Raw genomic sequence first — 15,084 nt, 5'->3', positions numbered from 1 at the left:
TTGCTAAATAAGTTGCATATAAAATTTACGTTTCAAAACAAATTTTGTCAACCCGTCCATGCCATTTTTTTACCTGCACAATCAAATTCAAAACTGCCCAAAAACTGGCAACACTGTTTTTCTACAACTACAGGGTAAACTATACTACAATTCACCACACTTTACTGTAGTGAAACAAAAATTTTGATTACATTTTATTATTTCAGCATAGCCAATACTACAGTATGCTGGAGCATTCATTAACAAGGAGTTGTAAATACTGTTTTATGTAAATTTTGTGCACGGACATAGGAAATCAGTGTGTGAGCAAAGAGATTCGCCCACTCGTATTACATGAATGTGCTCTCGACTTGTAATAAAGACCCAGGTTCATTCTGAAAATGCTATATACATTTCTGGAGAGCACCAAATACATCCCAGGAGATAAATTTTTTCGCAGTTTTTGTTTTCGCAAATCCACCAGAGCTTTTTGAGATCTTAACTTTCTCTCACGAGTGCCATTTGCGCCTGATGTTCGCAGGTAAATCCACCAGAGGCCGCTGTCCACTGACTGACTGTTGACTGACTGAATGTCTGACTCACTGACAGATCGACTCCTCCTTCCCTAATCCCAACCAATAGTGTTTTTTAAAAACACCAACTGACCAGCGCCCACCCACTTCCCTTAACCTAACCGAATGTTTTCAAAAGTAATCCAGAAAAAGAAAAGCCCTTGCGGCAGCCTGATTTTTACCACGTTTTCAGATTTTACCACATTATCATCCTGTTATTTACTCGTTTATTTTAGTTTTGGTTTCTGTTTTTTCTAGCCTGCTTTCTGGAACTGTTCTTCGCCGTACTCGAACTCCATCATTGTGGTCAACTCCTCTCTGCTTCTTAAGTCCATAACAGTGGGAAAGCCGTCCATATGGAGATAAGCAGTCAGCTGGTAAGCGAGAAAAGGAACGACTTCATACCGCCCCATAGCTTTCGTTTTAAAGACGAAATGCAGCCATATGTACTTTTGGCTACATAATTCATGATCTCCAGAAATGTATATAGGGCTAGGTTTTCAGAATGAGCCTATGTTATGTAGCAATATTGCGCTCAAGACATTTATCATTAAAATAACTCCATAAACTTGCTGCAGAGCTTTTTGAGTTGACTCAACTTAAATCGAGTCAAGTGCTCAAAAAACTTAATTATTTAAGTTGAGTCAACTTTTTCTTTTTTACAGCATGGTAAAAAGTGATTTTTACGAGTGATGCTAATAACATAACATGCAGTGAAAAACATGGCAAAATCTACCTTTAAAGCACGGACAAGCATAAAGAATAAACAAGTGCACATCATTTTAAAAATAGCCAAAATTGATCAAGCCAAAAAGCCTGTGAATTGAAGTCGAGAAGTTTTTTTCTCTTCATTTTTTTTCTTGTTACATCCAGCGAGGCTCCCACTCAAACGGTCTGGTCCTTTGCCATATCTCAAGCTGCTCTAAATGGGACGTACAATCTCTAATCCCTTGGCCTTTGAAGAACTCTTTTCCAGGGAGATCTTTGGTCCACAGCCATTACACAGAAAATAAGCAAAGACTTCAAATGGCTCCTCGTGCTTTCCATGGACTCCTATAGTCCATATAGTGGCCTCTTACCCTCCCTCTCCTTCCTGTTAATGGAGCCAGTGCAGTTATCAGGTAAGGCTGAGCAGAAGGAGCGATCCAAGAGAGCATATCCGTTTAGTTTCAGTCATTTGCCAGTAAACTAAACACTCCTCCTCCATAAACATTTGCCCAATTATACAGCAAGAGCAACACATGTACCAGGCCCTCAAAGCATTTTAATAAGCTTGGAGAATACCAAACATTCAGGCCAGCACATCTAGGGGTCATTTTGGAGCATTTCACATTATACTTTTTATTATAAAATATATGTTTATTAAAAAAGAATTGAGATTAACTGACTTTAAAGAGTTTTATGCAACCCAGGCTCATTATTGATACGTTTTTATATACATTCCTGGAGATCGCAAAATATGTCCCAGGAGCTTTATTTTTTGTTTGTTTTTGCGAATCCACCACAGGCCGCTGTGTACGCTTTTTCAGATCTCAAATTTCACTCGCGAGTGCCATTCGTGACTGCTGTTCTCACGTAAATCCACCTGTTGACTGACTGACCAACCAACCGATACCCTCACCCAACCACTTCCCTAAACCAACCAATAGTGTTTTCAAAAGCACCAAGTGACCAGCGGCCCGTTTCAGAAAGGAGGCTAAGTGAAAACTCATATTATTAATATTATATACTATTTTAACCCTGAAATGAGAAAAACTCTTAGTTTTCCGTTTCAAAATGGCAGGTTTCTCAAACTGGAGAAAGCAGGGTAAATCAAGCCTGTTTCTGAAAGAGAGGTAACTTTAACTCAGAGTCAGTTACCGTGGTAACTTACTCTGTGAACCTAACCTGGTCAGGAGCAGGTTTTATTCTCTTAACTCTGAGTTTCTGTCAGTCTCCTCCCCTTTTTTAAAGACAAAGCGGTATTTCTTGCCTTAGCCTTACGTTTCCACCCACCTATTTTAATGCTCATTTTGGACATGCGCATAAAAAAACGATAGATGGAAACTTCATGATGCACATAACTTTTGAAAACACGCATAAAAAACAGGCGCATAACTGAGTAGGATAAACTTTTATTCAATAAGAAAAGATGCGCATAAACTATGATGGAAACACTTTTACTGAACAAATTCCAGTATGTGACTTACAAAAAGGTTTGTTATAAGGGATGATGATGAAAAATGTGTGTGAATGGACAAACCAGCAGGCTGAGCACACTGTAAACCATCTGAAATGTTGTTTTGGTCATTCTAAAACGCCTTAACCGTTTCAGTATTATTATATTATTAATGACCTCCAGAGCGTCTGCAGTGTGTGCACGCTTAACTCTGAGTTGGTTTACTCAAAGTTGATTGACCTCACTCAGATCGGCTGTTCTGAAACCGGCTGTTCGGCTGTTCTGAGTTTTTAATCTCTCTGTAAGTTAACTCAGATTTCAAGTTTAAACTTGTTGGTTGAACCTCCTTACTGAAACAGGCCCCAGATCACCTTCTTCCCTAAACACAAACAACAGAAGTCCAGAAAAGCAGTCCAGAAAAAAAAGCCCTTGCCTGAGTTTTACCATGTTTTCAGATCTTACCCCGTTCTCACCCTGGTATTTAATTGTTTAATAAATTTTTTGCCTTTTGTTTTTGCCTTCCAAAACCCTTCCTCGCCAGACTCAAACCCAGTCATCTTGGTCAACGCCTCTCTGCGTCTCAAGTCCACTGACATACATGGCAAGCTACTGGGCAAACTGGTAACAGCAGAAAAGCCAACATAGGCTTATTTTGAAAACCTAGCCCTATATAAATTTCTGGAGATTGCAAATAATGTAGACAGAAGTACGACTGGCAGCATTTCATCTTTAAAACGAACACTACGGGGCGGTATGACGCCGTTCATTTTCACGTTTACCACCGTGTGGATGGCTTTCCCACTGTTACCAGTTTGTCCAGTTAGCTTGCCATGCATGTCGGTGGACTTGTGACGCATAGAGGAGTTGACCACGACAACGAAGTTCAAGTCTGGCGAAGAACGGAACAAAAAGCAGGTAAGAAATAATTAGAAGCCAAAAATAAAATAAACAAGTAAATAACAGGGTGAGAATGTGGTAAAATCTAAAAACGTGGTAAAAATCAGGCCAGGGTTTTTTTTTCTTGGATTGCTTTTTAAACTGTTGGTTGGGTTTGGGGAAGTGGGTTGGTGAGGTAATCTGTGCTTTTGGAAAAGTTATTGGATGGGTTTGGAAGGAGGAGGGTGGGCCAGTTGATTAGTCAGTCGACATCAGCATCTGGGGAATTTACGTGAGAACAGCAGGAATGGTACTCGTGAGAGAAATTTGACATCTGAAAAAGCAACACACAGCGCCAAAACGAAAACTGCAAAAAAAAAGTACCTCTTGTGACGTATTTGGCACTCTCCAGAAATGTATATAGCGGTACGTTTTCAGAATGAACCTGGGTTAGAAAAAGGCGTTCACAGCACACAGAGGTAAGCAGTCAGTTGGTAGTGCGATAAGTAACAGAAGCTGCTGGCGGCATCATACCGCCCAATAGCGTTCATTTTAAAGATGAGATGCTGCCATACATAGCTCTGGCTACATAATTCATGCTCTCCAAATAATGTAAATGGGATATGTTTTATTATATTGATATTAATTGTATTTATTGTATTATATTTTATTTATATTCATAATTTATTTTAAACAAATTTTTATGTAAATGTGCATATATCAACATTGAGAATACATATAGAGTAGACCAAACTATGCAAAAAATGCAAGCAATAAATGTTTAGAGGATAATTAAAACAGCATTTATGCATTGTTAATACACACTGAAAATGTAATGCATTCAAATGTAATAATTACATATTACCTTTTGCAATATTCATTCCTTCATTTTCCTTCAGCTTAGTCTCTTTGTTTATCAGGGGTCACCACAGCGGAATGAACCGCCGACTTATCCAGCATATGTTTTACACAGCGGATGCCCTTCCAGCTACAACCCAGTACTGGAAAACACCCATTCGCTCTTACATTCACACACATACACTTCAGCCAATTTAGCTTATTCAACTCACCTATAGCGCATGTGTTTGGTTTGTGGGGGATTGTGGGGGAAACCGGAGCACCCGGAGGAAACACACACAAACACAGGGAACACAAGGAGAACATGCAAACTCCACACAGAAATGCCAACTGACCCAACCGGGACTCGAACCAGCAACCTTCTTGCTGTGAGGCCACAGTGCTAACCACTAAGCCACCATGCTACCCCTTATGCAATATATATAATGAAAATCCCCTCATTTAAATTTGGTTCCTCAACCTAATACTTTTTTTGAGTAATTTAATAAATAAATCATTGTAATGCAAATGAACACCGGTGAGAGCAAACACTCGCACCCCTTTCTTCAGATTCTATAGAGATGCTGCCAGCTGGACTGATGTAGATGTTGGCTGAGTGGCTTTGTAAATCTTAGCGACGCAAATGCATTTATCAAAACAGACCGGACAGAAAGATCTGGTTGAATGCTCAATACTGCACGCTTTCCAAAAAAGCACAACTTGCTGAAAGGCGACAGCTTCCAAGACCTCCAATGCTTCTGGACCCGTCATGTGTGATTTCCATTAACACTAGTCCGTTCGCAATTTCAGCTAAGTGCATAGACTACAAGCACATCAAAACGAGCTGGAAGAACTTTTTACATCTGAATAAATAAATAAAGCACTCGTTTGGATAATAATACAGAAGTGGCAATTAAACAGAAGCCAGATGACAAAACCGGAGAAGCATTTGATCTGCATAAGTGACTGCAGAGTGATTTATTATTCCACTCCAATGTGAAGAATGCAAGTCCTGAGTGGCACTTCAAGGGAACTTTTCTAGGTGACATTAATTGAGCTAATGAATAGATGAAGTGCTGCGGTGTGTGGAGTGAAAGTTTGCTGTATGTGTGTGTGTGTGTGTGTGTCCAGTTCACCACCCAAGTAGACAATCAATACGGCTCAAAGAGAGACGACTTGCACCTCCCCGGGAAAGAGACGCGACCCCTGACTCAGTTTAAGAAGAGGTCAGATCACGATAAGAGAGGTTTAATTAGAAACACTTGCTGCTCTTGTTGCCCTTATGAATTATATTGGTCTTAAATAATATGGAGAATTATATAGTACTTTTGAAAAAGCTTATATGATCACACTTTTTTTTGATGGTCCGTTTTTTGAATTTAAGTTACATTGCATCTACATGCCAACTAATTCTCATTAGATTATAATGTTAGGTTGGGTTAGGGTTAGTTTAAGTTGACATGTACTTGCAAAGTTTCTTATAGTCAGTTAAATGTCTGTTAAAGGAGCATATCAGCAGATATTAAGCAGATGGTCTACTAATACTCAAATGGACCATCAAAATAAAGTGTTACCATCTATACTTTATACAATGAACTCATTACAACCTATATTTAATTCACTCAGGATGCAACTATATATAAAAACAATATATGGACAGATTTGATTGTTTGGGGGGGGGGTGTAATCAAATCTGTAGGCAAAGTAAAAAAATAATAAATTAGGTTGTAAAATGTGTAATTCCATGTGTTTTAAAAAGAAAAAAGATGTAATTTAGTATTTAGTCAGACTTTATACACTGTAAAAAATGCTGGATTCCACACAAGTCCTTCATGTTGTCCAAAATTTAAGTGGATTGAACATGCAAAATTAAGTTATAATTGCATCACAAAACATAGTGGACCTCTAATGATGTATGCTTTGTGATGTAATTATAATTGTGACAACAAAAAGTGATTTGATATCAAAAAGTAAGTCCCTCACCTCAGAAAAAAGAACTTTTTGGTGCTGGTGGACCAAACTGATGTGTATTACATGAGTAATTTATGTCTTATGGTGTATTGTAGCGGACTGATGCCAAGGTTATTGTAGTTTTAAATATAGTTTTTTTTTAAATATACATTTGTGCTCAATAATGGGTTTTATTTCTGTATTAGTGATCTCAATCATGAACAAATGGTTCTTTTTAGCCGGATCTTCAAAGTGAACCGGTTGAACTAGTTCACCAAAATGAATCTGAATCATTTGAAACCGATTTGCGTCTCCAATAAGCACTTATCCTCAAACAACTTACTGCTTGACTGAACCAAACTTGGACAACTGAATAAACAGCAGTGGGTAGACTGAGGGCTTAAAGGAGAGGATCTGGCAAAATGTACGTTTATTTCATAACAGAAAGTTGTAGTGGAATTTAAGAAAATGAATTAAGCTTCAGTTGGGTTGCAAAACTTAATTGTAAGAAACTTTTCAGATCACAGAGATGTTTTAACTGACTGATATTATGATTGCTGACTACATATTTTTTATTATAAGTATTTTTTTTAGGGGTTTTCACCTTTATTATGATATAGGACAGTAGAGATTTCAGACAGGAAAGCTTTGGGAACAGAAAGAGCGGAAGAATCGGGAAAGGACCTTAAGCCAGGAATCGAACTCGGGTAGCCGTAAGCACGTCCATTCAGTCCAGTTCACGTATAAAATCTGAACTTCCCATCACTACTGTGCATCTACTCTCAGAAGCAGCCTTGCACACATATTGTACTTAGGGCTGCATCTTGTGGGCTGTTGTATTTGAATTTGAGGATGGGTAGATGATAGTAGTAATGTGTAGATAGTAATACGTGTTTTAAAAATGTATCTTTGGTTAAGTTTTTATTATACAATATTTATTCTGATGATTTTAAATCTTGCACATAACAAATTTCCTTATTTACAAAAAAAAAAACCTAAAACTAACACTGAAACTAATAAAAACTAAAACTAAGCAAATTAGTATATTAGAAAATTAAAAACTAATAAATTAGAAACTAATAAAAACTAGTATCTACCTCTAAAAACAAATTAACTGAATTTAAAAACAAAAAGTCAAAATGAAATAAAAACTAATGAAAAATCCCAAACTATTATAACCTTGTCCAGTGCTGCCAAAGAGAATGATGAGACATGAAGTTTTGTTGCACAACCTTGTTACCTCGTAAAGCGGCTAAATGAGTTTTCTGGCAAGCTTTCCACCATTATTCATCATCAGAACTCCGAGTTATGCATTAGATGAACATACACTTTTTTTCTGGCTAACTTTATTCTTCATTATCAGTACTCCAAAATATGCACTAGATGAATAATTTACATATTATGTTTTATTTTAGCATTATAGTGCTGTCACAGGGAATTATGGGAACTTTAGTTTTAAACAAACCTGTTTTCTTGTAAAGCAGTATTATCTGGGAAGCATTTCCACTGTTCTTCAGAATAAGTATGCCACATTGTGAACTAACAAAATTGCACTATTAACAATTTAACCTTAATTCTATTTAGTTAATACTAATTGCTTTCAAGACGTCTTTCTCCTTTAACGTGCAAGTTGAATCTTAACCAATTTAATCCCATATGTGACTGCATTTTTTTTTGACAAATGACAATAATAGATTGAACTGAAAATATTTCTGACTACGATGTTAACCACTGATCACTACTGTTACAATATACAGTGCTCAGCATATATAAGTACACCCCCCTTACAAATCTCTCTTTTAAATTCATATTTCTAATAGGAAGCTATGCAATATTATATTTGTGCATGTACATTAGATTAGTCAGTACTGAAGCCAAATCTGGAGCTTATCTAACAAAATAACTTATGATAACGGTCCAAAAACTAGCACACCTAAATGTATATGTTATACATAAATAATAAATACAAATTTTTTAAAAAGGTGAAAAATCAAGAGAAGAAAAAAAATTGAGTTGAAATTTTGAGTTTGTAATTTTTTTTTTGATAGAATTTAATTGTATTATCTTTCAATTTCTAAATATGTTTGGTGACTAAAATATTATTTTAATAAATATATATGTTTAATAAATCTGTTTTGTTTAAATGCACTAAAATATATTGCCTATATTCACTGAGAAATTGATAAAAATATTCATTTTCAAAATGGGGTGTACTCAATTATGCTGAGCACTGTATAAGACCAAATTTTACACATTCATTAACACATCCTGATAGAGGAAGCATTAGATTTGTGTGTTAAGAAGGTTTAAGAAGTAAAATGCACACTTTAAAAAATATCAGTTTATTAGCAGTTTCCGTATTTTGTGATTCACGTTAGGGCTGCACGATATAGGAAAAATCTGACATTGCGATATTTTATTTTCCTGCAATATGGGATATTGTCATAAGATAACTTGAATAGCACTATTTGATGGTTTTCTATAGAGTCTGACAGTTTTCAGGTACTAAAAACTGAACAATCACAGTGCAAAAAAATGCTTTTCTTACTTTGCTTTGTCTTGTTTCCAGTCCAAATATCTAAAAATTCTTAGCTCAAGTAAAATATTGCTTTGCTTTCAATTTTTCTTTTCAAGTTTTTACTTAAAACAAACAACACTTTCTGCCAGTGAGGCAAAATAATCTTATTTTTACTTTGAAAAATAGATATTTAGACTAGAAGCAAGACAAAAATTAAGTACAATTAAATAAGTAAAAAAAAATAACTTTTTTGCATAAATCAGATTAATTCTGTATAAATACAGTAATTAAATACAATTCTGTAGCTCCTGGTCAACCATTATTCAGACTCAACATTGCATATCTTGCGATGTGACTTGCGGATGCACACATTGTGATATCGATGCTGAAACGATATATTGTGCAGCCCTAATTCACGTCCATTTTCTGCTTATTTACCTTGATTTGACTTTTGATGTTGAAAATTTGACTCTACAGTTTAACAAAGTGATTTTTATAGACATTTAAGTAGTTTGAAACTATTTGTTGTCTAAAAAAAACAACAATTTAAAGAGAACTAAGTAAAAAAGTAATGTCAGTTTATTACCAGGTTTGTGTACTGTAATATACAACACCAACACAGACAATACATCACTTCAAACTATTAGAAATATCAATAAAAGTCATTTTCTCAACATCTTCAATATCAAAAGGAGTTTAAGGAGATTAAGATCTCAATGCAAATCAAAAGCATAAATAAACTGAAGAAAAACAATCACAAAATATATAAAACTACACTTACAGTGCTCAGATTGCAACAGTAAAAATATGCTTAAACATTTTTAAAACAGTTGTTTGCAAATCTAAAACACAATCATTCCCAACACGTGTGTTTAAAGGGCAACTTAAAGGGATAGTTCACCCAAAAATGAAGAGTTCTGAAAGAGAAATAGTTTCTTTCTCTTGTTGAACACCAAAGAAGATATTCTGAAGAGCACTGAAAACCTGTAACCACTACCTACATAGTAGGTTTAACACATACATTAAAACATGATAAAGGAAGATTTGGTTTTCTATAGAGTCTAACAGTGTTCAGGTACTAGAACTGAACAACCACAGTGCAAACATGCTTTTCTTACTTTGTCTCATTTCTAGTCAAAAATTCTTAGCTCAAGTAAAAATACTGTTTTGTTTTCAACTTTTCTTTCCTTTTCAATCTTTTACTTAAAACAAACAACACTGTATGTCAGTAGGGCAAGTAAAATAATCTTGTTTTTGCTTTGAAATGTAGAAACTTAGACTAGAAACAAGACTAAAGAATTTTTTTTTGGATAAATCAGATCAATTCTGTATAAATACAGTTTTAAATACAATTCTGTAGCTCCTGGTCAACCATTATTCAGACTCAACATTGCATATCTTGCGATGTGACTTGCGGATTCGCACATTGTGATATCGATGCTGAAACGGTATATTATGCAGTCCTAATTCACGTCCATTTTCTGCTTATTTACCTTGATTTCTGTTCTGTTGACTTCTGATGTTGAAAATTTGACTCTACAGTTTAACAAAGTGACTTTTATAGACATTTAAGTAGTTTGAAACTATATATTGTCTAAAATTAAGTAATTAAGTAAAAAAGTAATGTCAGTTTATTACCAGGTTTGTGTACTGTAACATACACCAACCCAGACAATACATCACTTTAAACTATTAGAAATATCAATAAAAGTCATTTTCTCAACATCTTCAATATTAAAAGGAGTTTAGGGAGATATTAAGATCTCAATGCAAATCAAAAGCATAAATAAACTGAAGAAAAACAATCACAAAATACATAAAACTACACTTACAGTGCTCAGATTGCAACAGTAAAAATATGCTTAAACATTTTTAAAACAGTAGTATGCAAATCTAAAACACAATCATTCCCAACACGTGTGCTTAAAGGCAACTTAAAGGGATATTTCACCCAAAACAACACTATCTGTCAGTAGGGCAAGTAAAATAAGTTTGTTTTTGCTTTGAAATGTAGATATTTAGACTAGAAACAAGACTAAAGATTATTTTTTTTTCCATAAATCTGATCAGTTCTGTATAAATACAGTAATTAAATACAATTCTGTAGCTCCTAGTCAACCATTATTCAGACTCAACATTGCATATCTTGCAATGTGACTTGCGGATGCACACATTGTGACAAAATATATAAAACTACACTTACAGTGCTCAGATTGCAACAGTAAAAATATGCTTAAACATTTTTAAAACAGTAGTATGCAAATCTAAAACACAATCATTCCCAACACGTGTGCTTAAAGGCAACTTAAAGGGATATTTCACCCAAAACAACACTATCTGTCAGTAGGGCAAGTAAAATAAGTTTGTTTTTTGCTTTGAAATGTAGATATTTAGACTAGAAACAAGACTAAAGATTATTTTTTTTCCATAAATCTGATCAGTTCTGTATAAATACAGTAATTAAATACAATTCTGTAGCTCCTAGTCAACCATTATTCAGACTCAACATTGCATATCTTGCAATGTGACTTGCGGATGCACACATTGTGACAAAATATATAAAACTACACTTACAGTGCTCAGATTGAAACAGTAAAAATATGCTTAAACATTTTTAAAACAGTAGTATGCAAATCTAAAACACAATCATTCCCAACACGTGTGCTTAAAGGGCAACTTAAAGGGATATTTCACCCAAAACAACACTATCTGTCAGTAGGGCAAGTAAAATAAGTTTGTTTTTGCTTTGAAATGTAGATATTTAGACTAGAAACAAGACTAAAGATTATTTTTTTTCCATAAATCTGATCAGTTCTGTATAAATACAGTAATTAAATACAATTCTGTAGCTCCTAGTCAACCATTATTCAAACTCAACATTGCATATCTTGCGATGTGACTTGCGGATGCACACATTGTGACAAAATATATAAAACTACACTTACAGTGCTCAAATTGCAACAGTAAAAATATGCTTAAACATTTTTAAAACAGTTGTATGCAAATCTAAAACACATCCATTCTCAACATGTGTGTTTAAAGGGCAACTTAAAGGGATAGTTCACCCAAAAATGAAGAGTTCTGAAAGAGAAATAGTTTCTTTCTCCTGTTGAACACCAACAAAGATATTCTGAAGAGCACTGAAAACCTGTAACCACTACCTACATAGTAGGCAAAACAAACATTTTGGATGCCAACAATTACACATTTTCAGCATTCTTCATAATATCTTCATCTGCATTCAACAGAAGAAACAGATAACAAGTAAAAGGTGAGTAAATGATAACCCAATCTTTATTTTCAAGTGAACTATCCCTTTAAATGTGTAAGCGTCCCACTGCCAACCACCTGCGTTTCATTATGAAGTCATTCTCACCTTCTGCAGCCACTGCGTGTTGTTTTCCATGGCCGTCTCCAGATGCTGCAGCTTCTGAACAGACCACTCGCTGTCGGCCGGCGGGGAGTCGCGCTGCACCCCGTGGGTCCCGCTCATCTGCTCCTGACAGCTCTCCATCTCGGGCAGGATGAAGGTATAGCTGCACTGCCCGTTTTGCACGCGGTGAAGCTTCCTCCGCCTTTCGCCACCACCGCCGCGTCTCCCTTGACCGTTCCCGTTTCCAGAGCTCGCCAGGTTGACCCACGCCAGCAGCAGCAGTGCCAAATGCCAAGCGCTTCTGGCCAGCCTCATGACAGCAAAAACAGAGCCAAACGCCAATTCAGTAGATGGAGAAACACATGGTTGGATGGAGATGAAGACGCTGCGTTTCCTTGTCCGTGCTTGGTTTTCCTGAAAAAGACCTGGGGACTGAGCACTGACCCTTGAGGTACCCCAAAACACACTCTCGCAATAGATAAGAAGGAGATACTGAGACGTCTAAGTGACTGTCTCAATCTGCAGGCTCTTAACACAAGAGAAAAGTAAACAGCAGAGGAGAAGTTTGCTTCCTATCCCGGAGCGGTGTGTATGTGTGTGAAATGAGTGGAGTGAGAGAGCTCTGTCCTCTTATCTGGGAGTGTGTGGAGGAGCAGGGGGAGGCTGAGGGAGGTCTATTAACACACGTTCTGTCTCTCGTCTCTTCCGCAGTGTTTCCTCACCCCCGCGGACATGCAGGAGAAGACAGAGAGAAAGAGAGAGTTTTCTTTGCATGGTCTGAAAAGTGATTGTGAGAAGGAGTTTGCTTGTTAGTGAACTTAAAATTCAGTCTAGATTAGTGAGTTGTTGTCTTTGGTGAAATAAGCAAGGTTGTGGGCCATTTTGGAATGGATTTAGAATGTTCATTCATTCATTCATTCATTCATTCATTCATTCATTCATTTTCTTTTCAGCTTAGTCCCTTTATTAATCAGGAGTTCACAACAGAATGAACTGCCTATCCAGCATATGTTTTACGCAGCGGAGGCCCTTCCAGCTGCAACCCAACAGCGGGAAACACCCATACACTCTTACATTCACACACATACACTAAGGTCAATTTAGCTTATTCAATTCACTCATACCACATGTCTTTGGACTGTGGGGGAAACCGGAGCACCCGGAGGAAACCCACGCCAACACGGAACAAATGTGGTTTTTAGCGGTAGTTCTACCAGGAAGACCTAGGGCTCCATTTTTAACAGTCTAGATACAAAGTCTGAAGTGCAGGCCGCAAAAGCATTAAGGGCATGTCCGAATCCACTTTTGCTATTTTAAGGACGGGAAAATACGTTCTGCGCCACGGTGCATGGTCTAACAGGGTTGAGCTTATTTTCTTATTGAGTTATGGGTGTGTTTTGAGAATAAACCAATCAGAGTCTCATTTCCCATTCCCTTTAAGAGTCAGTTGTGTTGCGCCATGGCTCAGTTGCTATTTACATGGTGGACTTTGTAAGTGGAAATACTGAATGCTTCACTAGCAAGAAAACAGTTAAACAGACCATCTGCAGCGTGAGGATAAAGAGTGAGCCTCCTCCATTCAGCTTTTACTTTCACTATCTCTTTTGTGGATAAGGAAACAGTGTTGTACACGCTCCACTGAAGACATTCATTAGCCTACATATTTAATTTTGTTTGTTGAGCGCAAATATTTGTTTCAAAACTATTTCTAAATTCAGTTCTAATTTCCAGCAAATGAATACATGAACAATAATAACGACATGTGGTCAAACAACTGAATTATCTCTAAACACACGTTCTATGCCCCATATGGTCCAAAACCCAACAGGTGGACAAATCTAAGCTTGTTTTTAATAAAACAAATATAAATATGCATATAATAAATTATACTGCTAATATTAAAAACATTATACAAAAGCAAATTGTCATGAATAAACTGAAAAAAAGCCCCCCGAGATGAAGAAGGCATGAAGGCAGTGCTTTTTATACTTATGTAGAAAATAATATTTTTGTAACATTTCAATCCTTTAATTCTTTTTCATTTGTAAAGATATTAAGCAATGTTTAAGCGACGCACAACTAACGCGCTCTGTGCTGGACTTTAGACCTTAACACACCTCTTTTCCAGACAAGAACACTCATGAGTCTACAAAGAGGCGCAAATGGATTTGCGATTTAATCAACATGGCGGAAAATGGAAAAATTAGCGTTGCGTTGGTCTGAAACTAGCAACACGTCTTGGAAACACGTCTTGCACCTTATTGCGCTGTGTGTATGATAGGGCCCCTAATGTCACGTCACTCATTACAATTAGTTCCAACGAATAGCCAAGAGACACAAGGCATATATAAGTTGTCCATTCATTTCATTCATTTGGTTGCAGGTACTGACGCAGACGTTCACCCACCATCCTCCCCACCACCACCAGGTTGGCCCTGTCCAGGGGGGAAGGCTCCGCCCCTGTCTTCATACTCGGCAGTCATAGCCAGATTTAAAAGCTTTTAAATCAAGCTACGGATGGGACCTCCGCCAAAGAAATCCTACGTTTTGTTAAAGGATACTCTTGTCAAATAAAAACTTATCAATAAATGTAATTCAATATCATAATTATCTCCCTGGTCTTTCTGGTAGATCACGCAAACTCCACACAGAAATGCCAACTGACCCAACTGAACCAGCAACCTTCTTGATGACGTGCTGTCTCTCAGAAATTATACATATTTCAAAATAGGCACCATCCTTATAAAAAAACTGCATAGTTGCAATCTAAACAACATACTCGACAAACGAAAAGCCTTAAAAGTACATTATGTTGCCCAAC

The 15,084-nt window shown here is 36.5% G+C and overlaps 1 protein-coding gene and 1 long non-coding RNA gene across 2 annotated transcripts in view; one reads left to right on the top strand and one right to left on the bottom strand.

Annotated features, from left to right (window-relative positions):
• Positions 1 to 12,579, bottom strand: part of angpt4 (angiopoietin 4) — a 103,253-nt gene extending 90,674 nt beyond the window's left edge. Inside the window, exon 1 of the mRNA XM_056460536.1 lies at positions 12,267 to 12,579. Within this exon, the coding sequence (XP_056316511.1) occupies positions 12,267 to 12,578 (312 nt within the window). The 5' untranslated portion in view covers position 12,579. The remainder of the gene's footprint in view (positions 1 to 12,266) is intronic.
• Positions 12,580 to 12,638: 59 nt separating this feature from the next.
• On the top strand, positions 12,639 to 14,870 carry LOC130231116 (uncharacterized). The gene is made up of 2 exons (XR_008837995.1): positions 12,639 to 12,714; positions 14,647 to 14,870. It is a non-coding gene; the product is annotated as an uncharacterized LOC130231116 (long non-coding RNA).
• The last annotated feature ends 214 nt before the right edge of the window (positions 14,871 to 15,084 follow it).

This window comes from Danio aesculapii, chromosome 6 (assembly GCF_903798145.1).
Source record: "Danio aesculapii chromosome 6, fDanAes4.1, whole genome shotgun sequence".
In the NCBI taxonomy this organism is placed as follows: domain Eukaryota; kingdom Metazoa; phylum Chordata; class Actinopteri; order Cypriniformes; family Danionidae; genus Danio; species Danio aesculapii.
The sequence above is the reverse complement of the archived record's forward strand: the minus strand, read 5'-3'. Positions and strand labels throughout refer to the sequence as shown.